The sequence below is a fragment of the Bombina bombina genome, chromosome 1 (assembly GCF_027579735.1).
Source record: "Bombina bombina isolate aBomBom1 chromosome 1, aBomBom1.pri, whole genome shotgun sequence".
Classification (NCBI taxonomy): domain Eukaryota; kingdom Metazoa; phylum Chordata; class Amphibia; order Anura; family Bombinatoridae; genus Bombina; species Bombina bombina.
The window spans coordinates 1,038,500,583-1,038,524,828 of NC_069499.1; the positions used below are offsets into that span (position 1 = coordinate 1,038,500,583).

The following is a 24,246-nucleotide window of genomic DNA, read 5'->3' on the forward strand; positions in this document are numbered from 1 at the left end:
ATATAAAAAAAATGTCAAAAAAACAAAAACAAAAACGATCAGCAAGGTGGTGGGGGTTTGTCTGTGTGTGTGTGGGGGGGGGGGGGAAGCTACACTACAGAAAAAAAAAACCAAACAAAAAAAAAAGCACTTTTTATTGTAAACTGGGTACTGGCAGACAGCTGCCAGTACCCAAGATGGCCCCCAATAAGGCAGAGGGGAGGGTTAGAGAGCGGTTTTGGGGGGGATCAGGGAGGTTGGGGGCTAAGGGGGGGATCCTACACAGTAGCATATGTAAATATGCTAAAAAAAAATTTCATTTTTTTTTAAAACCCTTTTATTTTAGTACTGGCAGACTTTCTGCCAGTACTTAAGATGGCGGGGACAATTGTGGGGTGGGGGAGGGAAGGGAGCTGTTTGGGAGGGATCAGGGGGTGGGATGTGTCAGATGGGAGGCTGATCTCTACACTAAAGCTAAAATTAACCCTGCAAGCTCACTACAAACTCCCTAATTAACCCTTTCACTGCTAGCCATAATACACGTGTGAGGCGCAACAGGATTTAGTGGCCTTCTAATTACCAGAAAGCAACGCCAAAGTCATATATGTCTGCTATTTCTGAACAAAGGGGATCCCAGACAAGCATTTACAACAATTTGTGCCATAATTGCACAAGCTGTTTGTAAATGATTTCAGTGAGAAACCTAAAATTGTGAAAAATTTTACGTTTTTTTTAATTTGATCGCATTTGGCGGTGAAATGGTGGCATGAAATATACCAAAATGGTCCTAGATCAATACTTGGGGTTGTTTACTACACTACACTAAAGCTAAAATTAACCCTACAAGCTCCCTAAAAGCTCCCTAATTAACCCCTTAACTGCTGGGCATGATACACTTGTGGTGCGCAGTGGCATTTAGCGGCCTTCTAATTACCAAAAAGCAACGCCAAAGCCATATATATGTGCTATTTCTGAACAAAGGGGATCCCAGAGAAGAATTTACAACCATTTATGCCATAATTGCACAAGTTGTTTGTAAATAATTTCAGTGAGAAATCGAAAGTTTGTGAAAAAATTTGTGAAAAAGTGAACGATTTTTTGTATTTGATCGCATTTGGCGGTGAAATGGTGGTATGAAATATACCAAAATTGGCCTAGATCAATACTTTGGGATGTCTTCTAAAAAAAAATATATACATGTCAAGGGATATTCAGGGATTCCTGAAAGATATCAGTGTTCTAATGTAACTTGCGCTAATTTTGGAAAAAAATGGTTTGGAAATAGCAAAGGGCTACTTGTATTTATGGCCCTATAACTTGCAAAAAAGCAAAGAACATGTAAACATTGGGTATTTCTAAACTCAGGACAAAATTTAGAAACTATTTAGCATGGGTGTTTTTTGGTGGTTTTAGATATGTAACAGATTTTGGGGGTCAAAGTTAGAAAAAGTGTGTTTTTTTCCATTTTTCCTCATATTTTATCATTTTTTTTATAGTAAATTATAAGATATGATGAAAATAATGGTATCTTTAGAAAGTCCATTTAATGGCGAGAAAAACGGTATATAATATGTGTGGGTACAGTAAATGAGTAAGAAGAAAATTACAGCTAAACACAAACACCGCAAAAATGTAAAAATAGCCTTGGTCCCAAACGGACAGAAAATGGAAAAGTGCTGTGGTCATTAAGGGGTTAAAAAAGGCATCTAAGCTGTTTTTTTGGTTCAGATCTCTGGACAGCACTTTTTTATTGGTGAATTAATTTATCCACCAATCAGCAAGAACAACACAGGTTGTTCACCAAAATGGGCTGGCATATAAATTTACATTCTTGTATTTCAAATAAAGATACCAAGAGAATGAAGAAAATTTGATAATAGGAGTACATTAGAAAGTTGCTTAAAATTTCATGCTCTATCTGAACCACAAAATAATTTTTTTTTGTCAGTGTCCCTTTAAAGGCCCAAACTTTTTTTGGCTTGTGTGAGAGATTTGGAACTAATGGGGGTGATTGCTCCAGTTCCAACTTCAGAGGTTTTATTCAAATGTCTTTATAGTGCCAAAGAAAGAAGGTACTTTTTGCCCTGTTTGGATCTCAAAATATTTAACTAATTCCTGATTTTTCCTGCTTTCAAGATGGAGACAATTCACTCTTTGCTTCCTGTAGTGCAGGATGGTCAGTTTGTCTACCATAGACCTAAAATATGCGTATTTGTAAATGCCTATTCACAGGGATTATGTCAAGTTCCTGAGATTTGCTTTCCTACACGAGCATTTTCAGTTTGTTGCCCACCCTTTTGGTTTGGCTACAGCTCCCAGAGTGTTTAAAGTATTGGGAGCTCTGTCGTCTAAAGTTTGAGCTCAAGGAATATCTGTAGTTCCTTACTTGGACAACATTCTCGTTCAGGCTCTTTTTCATCTGGCTGTCACTCACATTCAGATGGTTCTTCTGTTGTTCACTGTTGGGGGAAAAAAAATCTTCCATAGCGCTCATTAACCCCTCAGACTTGTGTGTCTTTTCTGGAGTTTAAAATTAATTCTGTGACTGTCTTTGTCTCTGACAGATCAGACTGAAGCTGCAACAGGCTTGAATTTGAATTAGTGGCAGACTCACAAATCCCTGGTTCTTGGAGCTTCTTTTCCTGGTCCAGTGTGGGCTGTAATTTCCACAGAGTCTAGCCTATTGGGTTGGGGGGCATTCTGGGGGTCTCGGAAACAATACGTCTTGCGTATTGTTTCCCACACATGATAGCTCGTGGACTCTGACCATCTAATGAAAGAAAACAAAACGTATTCTTACCTGATGATAAATTAATGTTTTCATCATGGTCAGAGAGCACAAGCCCACCCTTTTTTTTTGTTCAGGTGATAAAAGTACTTGTTTTGCACTTATCTTTTCTGCTGTTCATTTTCCTTATCTACTTGGCTGTATGGATTACGGAGGATCATGGGAAGAGGGTGGGATTTCTAGCTCTGGTATGTTGGGGTGTCTTTTGTACGTCTCCTAGTGGCCAGGATGTGAATTTTCCCACTGATTGCTCGTGGACTCTCACTATCATGAAATAAATTAATTTATCAGATAAGCATACATTTTGATTTTTCCCTATGTTGACAGGCATTTGGTGCAGCCAATAGCACACGGGCCACCCACCCTATGTATTTGGCAGCGCACTCTTGCGCTCCTGCAACTGTAAGGGCCTATTGCATTTTATGCTTCTACTTGTGCATCTCCACTGTGATTCCAAACTATCAGTCATATTGATGGAAGGTGCATAATGTGTGATGCCGTACTTCTCGTCTACCTCTTGCTATTTGCACATTTGTGCAAGTAATAATGATCTCTTATAGCCCCACATGATTGCATTGAACTGTTTTAAATTATCTATTAATTTGATCTTCAGTTTCAACATTTTTATTTTCTTAGCAATGTTTGGAAAGTGTTCAGCTTTTTACTGTATCAACCTCTTCCCTGCCAGAGAAGACTGAAATTGTGTAGCATTTCAGCTCTCTGGCTATCAGTCAATTAATAGTGTGATTTCTGTTTTATATTTTTATTACAAATTTGTAAACATTGTAATGTGTTGTATTTAATTATCCAGTTAAAAGAAGATGAAATTGCAACGATAATACATTCAACACTTAAAGGACTTGAATATCTTCATTTTATGAGGAAAATACACCGAGATATAAAGGCTGGAAATATCTTATTAAGTGCAGATGGAAACGCAAAACTTGCAGACTTTGGAGTAGCGGGACAACTAACAGTGAGTACTGATATTGGTAATAATATCTCTTACCGGTTATTGCATTCAGTCATTGATTGTCCCTGACTCCTCTCCGTTATGAGAAAAAGAGAAAGGGGGAAGAGATAATAATAGAAGGAAAAAAAATCAAGTATAAGAAAGATGTAAGGAACTAGAGAAACAAAGAAAGAAGCGCTAGAGCGAAAAGATAGATACAAAGGGAGAGAGAAAAGAAAGTGAGAAGAGAGATAAAGAAAAAAGGAGATTGAAAGAGAAAAGAGACTAAAGAAGGCTAGATAATGGAAAACATGAAAAAGGAAAGATAAAGAAAGGAGAAAAAAAATTTAAGAAAGGAAACTTAGAAAAAGAGAGCGAGGGTAGGAAATGAAGAGAGAAAGAGAAAGATAAGAGATGCAAAGAAATGAAAAACTGAGCAAAAGAAAGAGTGAAAAGAAAAACAGAGAAAACAAGACAGAATTAAAGATAATGCAATCGAAAAAAGGAAATATAAAGAAAGGAAGTAAGAGAAAGATAAAAATGAAGAAAGGGAAGAGAAAGAAAACAAAGGGCAAAATCGGCAGCGAGTGAAAGAAATGTAGGAAATGAAAGGAATGAAAAGAGAAACAAAATAAAAGCAAAAAAGGAGAAAGTGAATGAAAAACAGAAAAATAAAACAGAGCAAAAGAATGAAAGACAACGTAATAGAGAGAAAAAGAATGAACATCATGAAAACTAATTTGGTTGCTAATATGCCTCAGTATTTGCTCATCCAATCAATCCCTTTCAAATCAAGGGGTCGATCGCAATCCTTTAGAAAGACTTATCTAATGAGTTTCAACAGAATGCAGATTTCTAAAGGTAAATCATTAATGCAGTTTTCTGAAGGATTGTGATTAACCCCTAAGTTATAATTGAAAAGAGGCATAATTATTAACTTATTTTTTAACTGCATTCCTTTTCATTATCTAGACTTCAGAAGATTTGTTCATGTCCCCTTTAAAGTCCCTTTAAAGGGACATGAAATCCAAAATATAGAGCATATCATTTTAAACAACTTTCCAATTTACTTTTTATCTAATTTGATTTGTTTTCTTGATTTCCTTTGTTGAAAAGCATATTTAGCCAGGCTTAGTTGCAGCAATACACAAATGGCAGATAACTGCTAATTGGTGGCTGTACATATATGCCTCATGTCATTGGCTTACCTGATCTGTTCAGCTAGCTCCAAATAGTAAGTTGCTGCTCCAGGGCCTACCTAGGTCTGAATCGTTAAAGAAAAATAATTGGGTTTTGAGTAACTTAATTTCAGAGTTATCAAAGATACTGTCAACCGGTTGAAAGTGTAGAAGTTCATTAAACTATAGAACTATAGAGTATGTTGAAGCTTTGTACATTATGAATAATAATTTCTTTATCATTAGGATACTATGGCAAAACGAAACACAGTTATTGGGACTCCATTTTGGATGGCTCCAGAAGTGATCCAGGAAATTGGCTATAACTGTGTTGCAGACATTTGGTCGCTTGGTATAACAGCAATAGAAATGGCTGAAGGGAAACCACCATATGCAGATATTCATCCAATGCGAGTAAGTAATGAAAAATATATTACTACTTCATTATTGTGTGGTTATCAGATAATTTATGTATAGATAGACAGACATATTTGCAAGTGGGAGGTATGCCAGTACTTCATAGTGTCTCCCGGTGCCCACCAAGATAAGTGCTTGCATGTATTGCAGACCAAACATTGTGTATTGACTTCACAAACTTTAAGATACTTGGCAATAACAGCATACCAGTCTATTGTAATGTAGTTCTATTCAAACCTGCTGGGAAATCTACAAACTAAATATGAATATAGCTTATGTATAAAAAACACATTCATGCTTTATGTGATTAAACAAAGCATGGGGTTGGGTGTGCTTATTAGAGGGTCAGAATTTTGCAGCTCTGGACTGAAGTGATGGGGCACTGAGACATGGTTATTAGTGATTACTGCAGCAGGCTTGGAATTATTTTCTGCCCTCTCGTTCCTGTGCAGTATGTCATTTTACAAAATTGAACATGCAAGGAAGAAATGGGGTTGATGATTTAATTTGGGACTGTCCCACAAAACGAGGGACAACTGGGAGATGTAAAAAAAAATGATTGTGGCATTATCAAATAATGTACATATAATTATTATTATTAGTTGCTGTTTTGGAATTCGACGACTGTGCTATAAAAAGACTTTCCACACTGACATAAATTTTTACAAATTTACAACTTTAACGTTAGAGCTGTCCTGAGATGTATGTGAGAATTAAGATACTATTTTGAATGATTTTGGTCCTCCTAATAACCTACAGGATCCTGGTCAATCTCCATTATCTCTCAATCAACAAACTTTTGTCAGCTATAAAGGAGACATTGACAGGTCTGTCTAGTTTATACACACTATATACTAGGGATGTTGACAGAGAGGCATGAGACAAATGTCTACTTAAGTGGACAGTCAACACTAAAATTGTTATTGTTTAAAAAGATAGATAACGCCTTTACTACTCATTCCCCAGCTTTGCACAACCAACATTGTTATATTAATATACTTTATAACATTTAAACCTCTAAATTTCTGCTTGTTCTTAAGCCACTAGAGACAGCCTCTTATCACATGCTTTTTTTATTAGCTTTTCACAACAGGAGACAGCTAGTTCATGTGGACCATATAGATAATATTGTGCTCATGCCAGAGGAGTTATTTAAGAGACAGCACAACACAGGACTAATTGTCTAAAATGCAAGTCTTCCGGGTGATGTCGTTGCCTCAATTCCGGATCCTCTTATTGGTTTCCATAATCACGTGTACCAGTACCTAGTGATAAATCAAATTTTGTCTCCTTGCATTGTTTTGTTTTATTTTAACATTATACAGTAAGTTATTTCTTTCTTGCAGTCCAGCCTTAAACATAGCTTGTTTAATACACTTCTTTGAGTAACCTCGCTCATGAAGTCTTTTGGCCATTTCTTTGGCCTGAATTATAAATGTTACGTCATCTGAACATATCCTACGTAATCGTAAGAATTGTCCATATGGTATTACTCTTTTAAAATTTTCTGGATGATTGCTGAAACCCAAAAGTAGGCAATTTGTTGCAGTTGTATCTTTTTTATTGAATAGTAAGTTAAGGAAACTAATACTGTTATAATTACTGTTACATGGTAAAATAATAAGTCATTTTGATTCAGCAAAGAAACAAACTCAAAGTTAATTTTCATCACCTTCCCACAAAATCAAAATGTCATCGACATAGCGTATCCAGAGTGCTACATGTGCCTCCACCCAGTCAGCATATTCACCAAAAACCACTTGGTTTTCCCACAGGCGTAAATGCAGGCATGCATAGGTTGGGGCACATGTAGCCCCCATCGCTGTTCCGTGTTTTTGTTTGAAGTATTTTCCATCAAACATGAAGATATTGCTTTCCAATATGAATTTCAGCAAATTGGTCACCAATTGTATGTGTTTTGTATACCCTAAGCCTCTAGTGCTCAGGAAGTTTTCACATGCCTTTTATTCCTACTGAATGAGAGATGGAGGAATAAAGAGATTCAACGTCCAAAGAGACCAAGATGGTCTTTTCAGTGACATTGATCCCATCCAATTTCTTAATAACATCTGTGGAGTCTTGCACAAATGTTCTTAGTTCAGTTACAAAGGGCTGTAGAAAATGATCTACATATTTACTTATACCTTCAGTGGGTCCTCCCATCTCTGAGATTATTGGGCGTCCTGGGGGTTTAGTGATGGATTTATGTAATTTTGGAATCAAGTAAAAAACTGGAATTCTAGGTTTAGCATTGTATAGGAAACTGAATTTCTGCCAGTTAATTCAATTTTCTCTTTGTGCCGTATTTAACAGAAATAGCAGCTCGTTATGAGATTTTAGAAAATCTTCATGAGTTGCTTTGCTATATTGGTTAGTATCTGATAACTGTCGCATTGCTTCACTTATATAATAATCTTGATTTAGGATGACCACATTCCCGCCCTTATCGGACGGTTTTATGACCAATTCCTTGTGATTCATTAACTCATGTAATATTTGTTGCTCTTTGTGAGGTTATCATTAATAATCCCTGTTGTTTGTATCTGTGCATTTTCTTGTGAAACATTTTGTACAAAAATAGGTATTAAACGAGCTATGTTTAAGGCTGGACTACAAGAAAGAAATAACTTACTGTATAATGTTAAAAGGAGACAAAAATTAGATTTATCATTAAGTATAACTCCCATTGGGGAAAAATTAAAAGCATTTTAAGCAACATCCGGCATTTATTATCTAGTGACCATAATCTACATGCGTATGTAGGAGAGTACTCCCTTATGACAGCAAGAAGATCAAGTAATTTAAAAGACCTACGAGTGAGAAGTGAATTTATGCGTGCTCCAACCCATAATTGGTTGGAACACCATGCACAGAAGATAGTGGGATGTTCACCATGTAATCACTGTGTATGTTGTCATTTCGTGCAAAGAACTAAAAACTTTTCTTTTACAAGATATACCGAGTCCACGGTTTCATCCTTGTGGGATATATTCCTCCTGCTAACAGGAAGTGGCAAAGAGCACCACAGCAGAGCTGCTATATAGCTCCTCCCCTAACTCCTCCCCCCAGTCATTTTCTTTGCCTATGCTAGCAATAGGAAGGGTAAAGTTTATATGGTGATAAAATGATAGTCTTAGTTTTCTTCAATCAAGAATTTTTTATTTTTAAATGGTACCGGAGTGTACTGTTTTTCCTCTGGCAGAACATAGAAGAAGAATTCTGTCTGGAGTCTGATGATCTCAGCAGTTGTAACGGAGGTCCATGTTTGCTTTCCCACAAGATTGCTGAGGAGAACAGAAGAGTCTTCAGTGTGGGGAATGTTTCCTGCTGTAAGCAGCACTGAGGTATGTGCAGTCATTATTTCTGAGGAGACTGTGATGTATCAGAACTGACTGACATAATTCCCATAGAGGTAAGAGGGAAAGCAATAATTCTGTTCAGTGAAAGAGGTTATTACTGTGATCCTGTATGGTTTAATGCATGGTGAGACACTGGAGCAGCCTAACGTTTTATTAGCAATCTAACATAGGTTATGGCTGGTGGTTTTTAATTTTTTGGGGTCCACATGGCTAATTCTGCACTAGTTTTTTAGTGTTTGTTATACCCACATGGCTTGTTTGGGATGTTTTTCATGCTGCGTTTGAGCTTCGCATACATCGTAGTAGATGGGCGGAGCCTGTTTTCGCTCCTCAGTTGCACGGTTTCCTTACTCACAGGCAGTAGCATTCAGCTCCGGTTGGGCCCAAACTAATCACTCTTGTAACGGAGTGATTTGGAGTGTCTTCTAACATCCCTGGGGGCAGGTAGGTGCCACAGCAGAGCTGTGGCGAGGTGCAGATAAACGTTAATAAGAGAGTTAGTCAAAACGTCATTATCCTTATTAAATAATTTTTGTCCTTACATGGGGTGCAATATCCGGATGCTTTTTAGGGCAGAATTATCTAAAGATTATGTATCTGTGTTTAATTCTTAGCGGTTTTGCAGAACTTTTGCGTTTTTTTTTTTTGTTTTTTTTTTTTTATTTCTTAAAGGCGCAGTACCGTTTTTTTGTTAAACTGTTTTATACTTTCAAATAAAGTGTTTAACTTTTCTGTGGTGTTACATAGCCTGTTCAACATGTCTGACATTGAAGAAAGTCGATGCTCTATGTGTTTAGAAGCAGTTGTGGAACCCCCTCTTACATTGTGCCCCTCTTGTACTGAAAGGGCCTTACACTGTAAAGGTTACATTTTAGGTAATGAAAGTGTGTCTAAAGATGATGTTCAGTCTGATATGCCACCTAATTCTCCCCAAGTGTCTCAACCTTTAACGCCCGCACAAGGGACGCCAAGTACTTCTAGTGCGTCTAATTCTTTTACTTTGCAAGATATGGCTGCAGTGATGTCTACTACCCTTACAGAGGTATTGTCTAAACTGCCAGTTTTGCAGGGTAAACGCAGTAGGCCGGGTTCTGATGTAAATGCTGAACCCTCTGATGCCCTAGTGGCTATTTCCGATACATCGTCACAGTGTTCTGATATGGGGGTCAGGGATTTTATGTCTGAGGGAGAACTTTCAGAATCAGGAAATATATTACCTCAGATAGATTCGGATGTCTTGTCCTTTAAATTTAAACTGGAACACCTCCGTCCGTTGCTCAGGGAGGTTCTGGCGACTCTGGATGATTGTGACCCAATCACGATTCCCCCAGGAAAATTGTGTAAAATGGACAAATATTTGGAAGTACCTACTTACATGGATGTTTTTCCGGTTCCTAAGAGAATTTCGGAAATTGTTAAGAAGGAATGGGATAGACCAGGTATACCGTTTTCTCCCCCTCCTACTTTTAGAAATAGTTTCCCATATCTGACACCATGCGGGATTTTTGGCAATTGATTCCCAAGGTGGAGGTAGCTATTTCTACTTTAGCTAAACGTGTACAACTATACCCATTGAGGACAGTTGTGCGTTTAAAGACCCTATGGATAAAAAATTGGAGGGTCTTCTAAAGAAAATTTTTGTTCACCAGGGTTTTCTCTTACAGCCTATAGCTTGCATGGTTCCAGTAACTACTGTGGCTGCTTTTTGGTTTGAGGCCCTGGAAGAGTCTCTGAAGGTTGAGGCACCTTTAGAGGACATTTTAGACAGAATTAAGGCTCTTAAGCTAGCAAATTCTTTTATGATGGATGCTGCTTTTCAACTTGCAAAGTTAGCAGCGAAAAATGCAGGCTTTGCCATTGTAGCATGTAGAGCGTACTGGCTAAAGTCCTGGTCGGCTGACGTATCGTCTAAATCTAAGCTTTTGACTATTCCCTTCAAGGGCAAGACCCTATTCGGGCCTGAACTGAAGGAAATAATCTCTGACATTACTGGAGGTAAGGGTCACGCCCTGCCTCAGGACAAGCCCCTCAAGATGAGGAGTAAACAAAATAATTTTCGTTCATTTCGCAATGTTAAAGGATCATCTTCTGCTTCCCCTTCCTCCACTAAGCAGGAAGGGAACTTTGCGCAATCCAAGGCGGTCTGGAGACCTAATCAGACCTGGAATAAAGGTAAACAAGTCAAAAAGCCCGCTGCTGCTACCAAGACAGCATGAAGGGGCAGCCCCCGATCCGGGACCGGATCTAGTAGGGGGCAGACTCTTTCTTTGCTCAGGCTTGGGCAAGGGATGTACAGGATCCCTGGGCATTGGAAATTGTGGCCCGGGGTATCAGTTGGATTTCAAAGACTCCCCCCCCCCCCCCCCCAAGGGGAAGATTTCATCTTTCACGATTGTCTGTAGACCAGACAAAAAGAGAGGTGTTCTTACGCTGTGTAAAAGACCTCCACACCATGGGTGTAATTTGTCCAGATCGGGAGCAAGGGCAGGGGTTCTATTCAAACCTTTTCGTGGTTCCCAAAAAAGAGGGAACTTTCAGACCGATTTTTGATCTCAAGTGTCTAAACAAGTTTCTCAGAATCCCATCGTTCAAGATGGAGACTATTCATACAATTCTGCCTATGATCCAGGAGGGTCAATACATGACTATGGTGGACCTGAAGGATGTGTATCTTCACATTTCTATCCACAAGGATCACCATCAGTTCCTGCGATTTGCATTTCAAGACAAACATTATCAGTTTGTGGCCCTGCCCTTTGGGTTGGCCACGGCTCCCAGGATTTTCACAAAGGTTCTAGGGTCTCTTCTAGCGGTTCTCAGGCCGCGAGGCATAGCAGTAGCGCCCTATCTGGACGATATCCTGATTCAGGCGTCAACATTTCATCTGTCCAAATCTCACAGGGATATCGTGTTGTCATTTCTGAGAACTCACGGTTGGAAAGTGAATGTAGGAAAGAGTTCACTATTTCCACAGACCAGAGTTCCATTCCTAGGAACTCTGATAGGGCTCTGCAGTCCATTCAGCTGCCATCAGTGGCTCAGTGTATGGAAGTCATCTGACTAATGGTAGCGGCAATGGATATCATCCCGTTTTCTCGCTTTCATCTAAGACCACTACAACTGTGCATGCTCAGTCAGTGGAATGGGGATTATGCGAATTTATCTCATCAGATAAATCTGGATCAAGAGACCAGAGAGACTCTTCGGTGGTGGTTGTCGCAGGACAATCTGTCCCAAGGGACGTGCTTCCGCAGACCATCTTGGGTAATAGTAACGACTGATGCCAGTCTTCTGGGCTGGGGTGCAGTCTGGAATTCCCTGAAGGCTCAGGGTGTGTGGACCCAGGCGGAGTCTCAATTACCAATCAATATTCTGGGACTGAGAGCGATCTTCAACGCGCTGCTGGCTTGGCCTCAGTTGGCTTCGGCCAAATTCATAAGATTCCAGTCGGACAATATCACGACTGTGGCATATATCAATCATCAGGGGGGAACAAGGAGTTCTCTAGCTATGATAGAAGTATCAAAGATAATCAGATGGGCGGAGACTCACTCTTGCCATCTGTCTGCGATCTATATCCCAGGAGTAGAGAACTGGGAGGCGGATTTTCTAAGTCATCAGACTTTTCATCCGGGGGAGTGGAAACTCCATCCGGAGGTGTTTGCAGCCTTGATTCATCAATGGGGCACACCGGAGTTGGATCTGATGGCATCTCGACAGAATGCCAAGCTTCCACGTTACGGGTCCAGGTCAAGGGATCCCCAGGCAGTACTGATAGATGCTCTAGCAGTACCTTGGTCGTTCAACCTGGCTTATGCGTTTCCACCTTTTCCTCTCCTTCCTTGTGTGATTGCCAGAATCAAAAAGGAGAGGGCTTCGGTAATTTTAATAGCGCCTGCGTGGCCACGCAGGACCTGGTATGCAGATCTAGTGGACATGTCGTCTCTGCCACCGTGGAGACTGCCATTGAGAAAGGACCTTCTCATTCAAGGTCCGTTCCAACATCCAAATCTAACTTCTCTGCAGCTGACTGCTTGGAGATTGAACACTTGATTTTATCTAAATGGGTTTCTCTGAGCCGGTCATTGATACCCTGATTCAGGCTCGCAAGCTGGTCACTAGAAAAATTTACCATAAAATATGGCGTAAATATCTTTATTGGTGTGAATCCAAGGGCTACTCATGGAGTAAGATCAGGATTCCTAGGATTTTGTCTTTTCTCCAAGAAGGATTGGAGAAGGGATTATCAGCTAGTTCCTTGAAGGGACAAATTTCTGCTTTGTCAATTTTGCTTCACAAGAGTCTGGCAGATGTCCCAGATGTTCAGGCCTTTTGTCAGGCTTTAATCAGAATCAAGCCTGTGTTTAAACCAATGGCTCCACCATGGAGCTTGAATTTAGTTCTTAATGTTCTTCAAGGGGTTCCATTTGAACCCATGCATTCCATAGATATTAAACTGTTATCTTGGAAAGTTTTGTTTTTAGTTGCTATCTCTTCTGCTCGACGAGTTTCTGAGCTTTCTGCATTGCAACGTGATTCCCCTTATCTTATATTCCATTCTGATAAGGTGGTTTTGCGTACTAAACCTGGATTCCTTCCTAAGGTTGTTTCAAATAAGAATATTAATCAGGAAATTGTTGTTCCTTCTCTGTGTCCTAATCCTTCTTCTAAGAAGGAGCGTCTGTTACATAACTTAGACGTGGTTCGTGCTTTGAAGTTTTACTTACAAGCAACCAAGGATTTCCGTCAAACATCTTCTCTGTTTGTTGTTTATTCTGGGAAGCGTAGAGGTCAAAAAGCTACAGCTACCTCTCTTTCTTTTTGGCTGAAAAGCATCATACGTTTGGCATACGAGACTGCTGGACAGCAGCCTCCTGAAAAGATTACGGCTCATTCCACTAGAGCTGTAAGATTTGTAAGGCTGCGACTTGGTCCTCCCTTCATACTTTTTCCAAATTTTTAAAAATTTGATAGTTTTGCTTCTTCTGAGGCTATTTTTGGGAGAAAGGTGCTTCAAGCAGTGGTGCCTTCCGTTTAGGATCCTGTCTTGTCCCTCCCTTTCATCCGTGTCCTAAATCTTTGGTATTGGTATCCCACAAGTAAAGGATGAAACCGTGGACTCGGTATATCTTGTAAAAGAAAAGGAAATTTATGCTTACCTGATAAATTGATTTCTTGTACGCTATACTGAGTCCACGGCCCACCCTGTCATTTTGAGACAGGATTTATTTTTTATATAAACTTCAGTCACCTCTGCACCTTAATGGTTCTTTCCCTTTCTCTTCCTATACCTTCGGTCGAATGACTGGGGGGAGGAGTTAGTGGAGGAGCTATATAGCAGCTCTGCTGTGGTGCTCTTTGCCACTTCCTGTTAGCAGGAGGAATATATCCCACAAGTAAAGGATGAAACCGTGGACTCGGTATATCGTAAAAGAAATCAATTTATCAGGTAAGCATAAATTTCCTTTTTGTACTAACACTGGAGTAGAGTACAAGATCTGATCATTTATTAATTGTTCAACAACAGGTGTGACTTATTTGTTGTATTGCTCATGCCCACGTTTTTACGTAGGGAAAACCTACAGAGAATTCCGGTCACGAATTACAGTACATAGGATTTCAATATTGATAGCCCAGTGGCGAGAGGCTTTGCCCAATTTCATGGATCTAAAATCGATGACTTACATTTTATTGGTATTGAGTCATTTAAACTTGGTAGACGAGGAGGGAACATTGACACAATTTTATTGCAGAAAGAAACTAGATGGATGTATAAGCTAAAAACTCTCACCAACAGGTCTAAATGAAAAGTTGGAATTTGTATATTTTCTTGTGTGAACATCTAAAATAAACACCTTACTCAAATACATCAATGGTATAAATGTAATCTCACTGATGTCATACTTGATGAATATTGCAATAATTACTAATATGGCTTAAAGGCTCACTTGAAAAAGCTTGAGAATTGAAAAATATATATTTGCGATTATTATGTTTGATCTATGTAAATACTAATATAGTAATAATAATTAATTTTAGTTGTTTTTATATATGATTGTCGTCAGCTTAATTAGTGGACCAAAAGAGTGCTAAATAGCTCGACGTCTCCAATACAATATGGTAATTAAGAAGTATTGAAAGAGTTGCATCTGATGTGAGCGTGGAATACGCTAAGGACACTACAATACTTTTGGTCAATGGATTGACGTGTACTGGTACACGTCATTATGGAGACAAATAAAAGGATCCGGAATTGAGGTGACCACCCGGAAGAAGCTCCATGCTGCACTGGAGGAGTGAAACGCGCAAAGGGATGCGTTGGTGTTCTGCAGCCCTTCATACATGGGATCCCCCCATGAACTGCTCACCCATCTAGGCACCACACTAAGAAGTTGCGAAAACAATTTGGGAGGAGTAACTATGTAAAGGACACAGGTAACGGTAATTGACTGGTGGAGGACGCTTCAATGGTGGTCAAACCTGTAGATACGTGTTACAGTGCTCCTCTCTTTCCGCTAGTGTGTTTATGTTGCCTGTATATTTGGTTAGTAGCCTGTATGTCATGTGGATGTTATTGGCAGTTTGTGCACGTTTGCCACAAATCATTAAGTGACTATGCTATATAGCTGATACTCTCTACCTTGGATACAACTGACAGAGAATGTGTTCTGTGGTGCACCATATGTTCTCTAGCCTGCTTTAGATCTAGGTAAATTTTGACTGTGGGATCCCTTATGTGTATGTTGTTTTAATATTGATATTTATTGATTAAAAGTGTGTTTTCGGCAGATTAATGTCCCGTTATTATTTTTTACTTTTTGGTATGTGTGCTTTATCCTAGACTTTTAGACACTCCTTATTTGAAGTATCTACTTTTCTTTTGTTGCATTTTTATATTCAATCTTTTCTAGGCTGCACCTACTATATATATATATATATATATATATATATATATATATATATATATATATATATATATATATATATATATATATATATATATTACTAATTGGAGTGAGCAAACCGACCTTTGTATCCTTCTATAAAAATTAAAAGTATATAGTAATGCAAATTTGTTTTAACAGGCATATCTCGGCATTTCAGATTATAATCAAAATGTGTTTAATGTGCCTTTAATCACTTTTAGTTCAGTGCTCAGAAGCTTGAAATGTTAGTAATTTACACTAGAGGGAGACAGTTACTCAAAAATAAAGGTGAACAATAAGCATACCTTACAAAACCTTCAGTATGACTCTAGAACACATTGCTCTATACGAAAAGCCTTGGGTTGTCTTTTGTTACAAAGCTGTATTTTCTAGGTAACCTACTACTGATTTATTAACTGTACAATTTGTGATTAGAGAACTTTATAAAAATACTTTAAACATATTGGGTTTTTGACTTTGTTTTAAAGATGTGAAATATATTTACACTAGTGGACTCAGAACATTTTCAATAATATAATAATTTTAGTGTTCCTAAAATACTTCATGCTGAAAGTTACTTTATTTGTCTAAAGCGTTCGCAGCACTGAGCGCCTCAGGCAGCCAACGGCAGAATGCTATTTTGCTTTGAGGTGACGTTTACACCTCTTAGCCAACAACATGCAAGCTATCCGGCTTGGCGCCAACTGGCCCGCACGGCTATTGGCTAAGAGGGGAAAACATCACCTCACAGCAAAACAGCATTGTGCCGTGGGCTGCCTGAGGTGCTCAGCGCGGCAAACACTTGAAACAAATAAAGGCACTTTCAGCATGCATTTTATACTTCATGACTGAATGTCCCTTATATTTGTTCCACTGGTAAATCCTAGCGTTTCACAAACGCTAGGATTTACCATCACTTAATATATTGTCAATACGGTTTAATAATATCAATTTATGTAACAATATTAGTTTTATTATATAAATGCTACAGAGAGTAATGCAAAGAAATGTAATGCCGCTATGCATCTCTTCTGGGTGTTTTAATCGTCTTTCCTACAAAGTGATCATAATCTGTCAAATAAAAAAAGAAATATACATTTATGTCTAGAGTTGGGATCCCTTTATATGATAAAGATATTATGGTTTAATTTTCTGTTTTAAGAAAATATTAGCTGCAAAAGCATAAAACACCAACAATTGTTTAGTATATTGTTCCTTCCTTTTTTTTATACTCTGAGGGCTTCTTTCAACATGAGATTTGTTCTGCTCTGTGCCTGAGTTGTGCTGTGAGAAACAGATTTTAACTTAACTGCTGCTTCTGTCTGCTTAGTGACCCCCACGCCCTTTTTTATGCAGCATTTTATTACATAGGGAGATAGAATGTTATAAACAGGGGCATATTTTGGACTAGGCAAACAAGGCACTTGCTTAGCCCGGCAGATTTGGGGAGGGGGGCAGCACTTTTTGAGTCTCACTACACCCACACATACATGCACACTGTGCTATATACTTACTGCACTACACATGCACACTGCACTACACACACACACACACACACACACACACACACACCATATATATATATATATATATATATATATATAACATTTACTTTGGTAATGCATGAAAAAAAGTCATGTTAACACCATTCCCAAAGAATATTATGGCCAAAAAAGATCTAAAACCTCGGAGGAGAAGGGCAGCAGGATTTTGAGTGCCTAAGGTAGCACAAAACCACAATTATTACAAAAAATATTAAACAAATGGAGGCAGCATATCCGCATAATGCAAAATGGAGGCATCTGTAGATTCTTTTTCTCACTTGTCATAGCCGGATTCAAGCAGTAGGATTCAAGATAGCATCTGCAGAATATGTTTCAACCTTGCCATAGTGCTAGTCCATAAACACATCAACAAATCAATGACTCCAAAAATGAAAAGTCAAGAATCGTGTGGTACCCCCAAAGATGCTACACCATAAATTCTTTAAGGGACTGACAGCACCTCTACTAGTATTACAGACCCCACAAGGTAGCAAGCAGGTAGCGTCTGCGCAGTATATACATGGGGATCAATTTAATCCCTATTACATAGCAAAGTTTAAATGAATGACAGGCAGCACAAAGAGTCACAGAGCTACACACATACTAACAAGAATACTTTTGATCAGTATTAGTGCCAAAGTCCCAGAAGTCCAATATGCAAACAGAGGTGTCCCATGCAGTTCACTTAGCATCCACTTTAGCCACCAAGGACTTCACCTTAGTGTTCAAAGTAAGAACACTAGCGAAACTCCTGGGGGTGGGGGGCATATAGTGGTACAATCCTCATCCAAGGACCATGTGTATGCCAGCCACTGGGGGGGGGGGGGGGCATACAGTGGTACAATCCTCATCCAAGGAACATGTGTATGCCAGCCACTGTGGGGGGGGGGGGGCATACAGTGGTACAATCCTCATCCAAGGACCATGTGTATGCCACCCTTGGAAATACTGGATAGCTGCTTGCCAATGCTACTGTGCAGGGAGAAATGAAGAGGTGACTGCACAATATTCTTATTCAGCAAAGCTGAAGGTGTAGACATCAGAACCAATAGTTTATGCACGTCTCAAACCTATGACTAAATCACCCCCTCCCAGAAGGAGTGTGAGAGATAGGTACTAATATGTACATGTACACTTGTTTCATTATACAGAGAGAGAAAACAAAGGAAGACATTTGTGTAGAAAGACAATAGGTATGTGTTCACTCACATCAGTCTCAGGCCATTTCATTGAGTTTTATTTTTAATGCTGAATACCAGAAATCATTTACATAAAGAAATTTCCATTCCAGTACAAACCAATTTACAATGCACTGTTCTTTTAACCATAAGAACATAAATTTTAAAATTCTCCCTTTCTATTTAACAGTATAAGTAAGTGCCTTTGAAAATTGCTAAAATTCCCAAATGTATAAGTTTATATATTTGTTTATCTTAACATATAATTGAAAAAATGAGTACATAGCATGCTTCACAAGTATAGCCAGTACACATAAGCGATTATATTTTGCATTTAATTATGTAATATATTCTGCAGAAGGCAATGTTTTTGTCATAAAATGACAGTTGGAAAAGAAAACAATCTTTTTTTTTTTTTTTTGGTTTTAACATTATTGTAATCAAAACTATCATCTCAAAACAATTATAAATGTGTTTTTATTTTAAATAGTGTAAGGTTTATATATTTGATTTAATGCAAACAATATATTCATCTCAAGATTGTTATTGAGCCTTTAGTTAAGAGAAACACCTTAAATGGAATATTACTCTTGCCAGTGTGTCTTGGGGTAAGATTTCGGCCAGAGGAAAACCTATTTGTTTGAGCACAAGGATCAGTATAGTTAATGGATTTCATGTTTTGGGGTGAGATTTTGGATAAAGGCACAAAAAAAAAAAACAACAATTTAATTAATGCCTTGTTTTTAAGTGAGATTTTGACAAAGGCTTGGTAAAATGACTGCGGTTTGTATCGTCTTTAGTTACATCTCACCCCAAAAGACGGCATCAATTATAATTATACGGTTACTCCAGCTTGTTAAGTGGGTTTTCCCACTTGCTCGTGATGTTTGGATTTAAACAATATAATTTTGTGCTGTGCCTTTAATATGTGTTGCTTTATAACGCTGTCATGTTTTCACTTTTGATACCCTCATTTGGCAGATTACTTGTTTCAAAAAGAAATGCTAACACAATTCCAATTATTTATTTCAACGCATAATGAAACAATTGATAACACTATCTCAAATCATACAGGAGATTAAATCTTGGTTTGCAAAAAGCCTGGAAAGTAATGTGCATATATAGATAGAACAATGATGGGGCTGGTGGCTGACCTGTAAAGCTAAGCCCAAGTTTCATGGTTTGTTACATGAGCCAGTGTCTGTGGTTGTCCTTGTTTTTGGGTATGTGTCAGGAGTAGTATGAACCACTCTGCTCACCAGATATGTCAGGTCATAGATCAGGGGTGCCCAAAACGTTGACCTCAGTCTACCAGTGGACCGCATTGCCCCTTAAGATAGACTGAGGGGGACAACCAGGTATAATAGCACAGCTTAGCCGCGGCAGGAAATCAATTGCACGGTAGAGATTAATAGTGTGTCTGGGATCAATATCCCGGCTACTGGCGAACAATAGTGTGGCTGGCTGCTATTCAATAGTGCAGCTGGGATCAATAGCGTGGTCATGGGGGATCAATATCGCGGCTGGCAACATCAATAGTGCAGCTGGGATTTCACATCATTTTATAGCCCTGCTCCCCTTGTTAAACATAATGCAGACGCACAAAGTATAATGCAGCCTTGAAAAGGTTAGTGAGGCCTGCACAGAAGACTAATAAGCCTTAGTGCGGCCTTGTTATCTGTTTCAAGGCCACATTATTGAAGATTATTTGGCTTGCCTTTTGACTTCCCTACTGTTTGCTGATTTTGTACTGCATTGCCTGTTAAGTTTTTTTTTTTACTTTTTTTGGCTCACTTCCGTTATTGATTTTTGCATCATGCTTTACTTTGTCCTTGAATTTTACTTCCAGTACTACTGAGATTTCCCCTAGTCTAGCTAACATTCCAGCACCTTTTCTTTACCCATTAGCTGCTGAGACATTTTCACCCCAATGTGCTGGAGCTGCTTTTAGTTGTTTGGCCCTCATTGCAATTTAAAAAAAAAAAAAATTTCTGTGAGGTTCCCACACAAATTGTACCTCATTTTCTACAGCAGACCCAGCATTTTTAGAAAATAACTTTAGTTTGCAGAAATATCATAAAATTGGAAAACACAACTGAAATGCAAAAGAAATTACATTTAGTGTAATTTTCTATGGCTTACATAAAAAATAGCAGCAAGGAAGTCATTATTCCTTATTTCAAACCCAAACTTTGTTGGTCCACATTTATCATCTGTTCAACTTCCCAAAACACTATTATCTAATATATATATATATATATATATATATATATATATATATATATATATATATATATATTTCTCTAGTAAGGTGTATCCAGTCCACGGATCATCCATTACTTATGGGATATTCTCATTCCCAACAGGAAGTTGCAAGAGGACCCACAGCAAAGCTGTTATATAGCTCCTCCCCTTCCTACCATATCCAGTCATTCTCTTGCAACTCTCAACGCGCATGGAGGTAGTAAGAGGAGAGTGGTGAAAAATAGTTAGTTTATTAACTTCAATCAAAAGTTTGTTATTTTAAATAGTAACGGAGTTGTGCTATTGTTTCTCAGGCAGAGATAGAAGAAGAATCTGCCTGAGTTTTCTATGATCTTAGCAGGTTGTAACTAAGATCCATTGCTGTTGTCACACATGTCTGAGGAGTGAGGTAACTTCAGAGGGAGAATGGCGTGCAGTTTATTCTGCTATCAGGTATGTGCAGTTATAATTTTTTCTAGGATTGGAAATGCTAGAAAATGCTGCTGATTCCTGATAAATGTAAGTTAAGCCTGAATACAGTGATTTAATAATGACTAGTATCATGCTTACTCTCAGGGGTATTACCCTTATAGATATGCTATATAAAACGTTTGCTGGCATGTTTAATCGTTTTTTATATATGCTTGGTGATAAAACTTTATTGGGGCCTAATTTTTTCCACATGGCTGGCTTTATTTTTGCCTAGAAACAGTTTCCTGAGGCTTTCCACTGTTGTAATATGAGTGGGAGGGGCCTATTTTAGCGCTTTATTGCGCAGTTAAAATTACAGACTGAGGCATCCAGTTTTCCTTAGGAGTCCCCTGATTGCTACAGGACATCTCTAAAGAGCCTAAAATCGTTTATTGGGGAAGGTAGGAGCCACAGTAAAGCTGTGGCACTTTGCTGGGACTGTTAAAAAACGTCTGTCGTTTTTTTGATCCGTTTTTTGAACTAAGGGGTTAATCATCCATTTGCAAGTGGGTGCAATGCTCTGTTAGCCTATTACATAAACTGTAAAAATTTCGTTTGTGTAACTGCCTTTTTTCACTGTTTTTAAAATTTTGACAAAATTTGTTTCTCTTAAAGGCACAGTAACGTTTAATTATATTGCTTGTTTACTTGAATTAAAGTGTTTTCCAAGCTTGCTAGTCTCATTGCTAGCCTGTATAAACATGTCTGACATAGAGGAAACTCCTTGTTCATTATGTTTAAAAGCCATGGTGGAACCCCCTCTGAGAATGTGTACCAAATGTACTGATTTCACTTTAAGCAATAAAGATCATATTATGTCTTTGCAAAATTTATCACCAGAGGATTCTGATGAGGGGGAAGTTATGCTGACTAACTCTCCCCACGTGTCAGATCCTTTGACTCCCGCTCAAGGGACTCACGCTCAAATGGCGCCAAGTATATCAAGGGCACCTATAGCGTTTACTTTACAAGACATGGCGGCGGTCATGGATAATACCCTGTCAGCGGTATTAGCCAGACTACCTGAACTTAGAGGTAAGCGAGATAGCTCTGGAGTTAGACGAAATGCAGAGCATACTGACGCTTTAAGATCCATGTCTGATACTGCCTCACAATATACTGAAGCTGAAGAAGGAGAACTTCAGTCTGTGGGTGATGTTTCTGACTCAGGCAGAGTACCTGATTCTGATGTTTCTACTTTTAAATTTAAGCTTGAACACCTCCGCGTGTTACTAAAGGAGGTTTTAGCTGCTCTGAATGACTGTGACACAATTGCAGTGCCAGAGAAATTGTGTAGACTGGATAAATACTTTGCAGTGCCGGTGTGTACTGATGTTTTTCCAATACCTAAAAGGTTTACAGAAATTATTACTAAGGAATGGGATAGGCCAGGTGTGCCGTTCTCTCCACCTCCTATTTTTAGAAAAATGTTTCCTATAGACGCCACCACACGGGACTTATGGCAGACAGTCCCTAAGGTGGAGGGAGCAGTTTCTACTTTAGCAAAGCGGACTACTATCCCTGTCGAGGACAGTTGTGCTTTTTCAGATCCAATGGACAAAAAATTAGAAGGTTACCTTAAGAAAATATTTTGTCCACAAGGTTTTATCCTTCAGCCCCTTGCATGCATTGCCCCTGTCACTGTTGCTGCGGCGTTCTGGTTCGAGTCTCTGGAAGAGGCCTTACAGGTAGCGGCTCCATTGGATGACATACTTGGCAAACTTAGGGCACTTAAGCTAGCCAATTCTTTTGTTTCTGATGCCATTGTTCATTTAACTAAACTAACGGCTAAGAATTCTGGTTTTGCTATACAGGCGCGCAGAGCGCTATGGCTTAAATCTTGGTCAGCTGACGTGACTTCCAAATCTAAGCTGCTTAACATTCCCTTCAAGGGGCAGACCTTATTCGGGCCTGGTTTGAAGGAGATCATTGCTGATATCACTGGAGGAAAAGGTCATGCCCTTCCTCAGGACAGGTCCAAATCCAGGGCCAAACAGTCTAATTTTCGTGCCTTTCGAAACTTCAAGGCAGGTGCGGCATCAACTTCCTCTAATGCAAGACAAGAGGGAACTGTTGCTCACTCCAAAGCGGTCTGGAAACCAAACCAGACCTGGAACAAGGGTAAGCAGGCTAAAAATAACGGCTGCTGCCTCCAAGACAGCATGAAGGAACGGCCCCCTATCCGGTAACGGATCTAGTGGGGGGCAGACTTTCACTCTTTGCCCAGGCGTGGACAAGAGATGTTCAGGATCCCTGGGCGTTGGAAATTATATCCCAGGGATATCTTCTGGACTGCAAAGCTTCTCCCCCAAAAGGGAGATTTCACCTTTCACATTTATCTGCAAACCAGATAAAGAAAGAGGCATTCTTACACTGTGTACGAGACCTCCTAGTTATGGGAGTGATCCATCCAGTTCCAAACGAGGAACAAGGACAGGGTTTTTACTCAAATCTGTTTGTGGTTCCCAAAAAAGAGGGAACATTCAGACCAATTTTGGATCTAAAGTTCTTAAACAAATTCATCAGGGTTCCATCATTCAAGATGGAAACTATCCGTACCATCCTGCCTATGATCCAGGAGGGTCAATATATGACTACAGTGGATCTAAAGGATGCTTACCTTCACGGTTTCTCAGGTTTGCCTTTCTAGACAGGCATTACCAGTTTGTAGCTCTTCCCTTTGGATTAGCTACAGCCCCAATAATTTTTACAAAGGTTCTAGGGTCGCTCCTAGCGGTCCTAAGGCCGCAAGGCATAGCAGTAGCACCTTATTTAGACGACATCCTGATTCAGGCGTCAAACTTCCAAATTGCCAAGTCTCATACGGACGTAGTACTGGCATTTCTGAGGTTGCAAGGGTGGAAAGTGAACGAAGAAAAGAGTTCTCTATCCCCACTCACGAGAGTTTCCTTTCTAGGGACTCTGATAGATTCTGTAGAAATGAAAATTTACCTGATGGAGTCCAGGTTATCAAAGCTTCTAAATTCCTGCCGTGTTCTTCATTCCATTCCGCGCCCTTCAGTGGCTCAGTGCATGGAAGTAATCGGCTTAATGGTAGCGGCAATGGACATAGTGCCGTTTGCACGCTTACATCTCAGACCGCTGCAACTATGCATGCTCAGTCAGTGGAACGGGGATTACACAGATTTGTCCCCTCAACTGAATCTGGACCAAGAGACCAGGGATTCTCTCCTCTGGTGGCTATCTCGG

At 39.2% G+C, this 24,246-nt stretch overlaps 1 protein-coding gene across 1 annotated transcript in view; it reads left to right on the forward strand.

Annotated features, from left to right (window-relative positions):
• Positions 1-24,246, forward strand: part of STK4 (serine/threonine kinase 4) — a 240,117-nt gene that overhangs the window by 57,674 nt on the left and 158,197 nt on the right. Inside the window, exons 5-6 of the mRNA XM_053720089.1 lie at positions 3,579-3,743; positions 5,144-5,311. Of these exons, the coding sequence (XP_053576064.1) occupies positions 3,579-3,743; positions 5,144-5,311 (333 nt within the window). The remainder of the gene's footprint in view (positions 1-3,578; positions 3,744-5,143; positions 5,312-24,246) is intronic.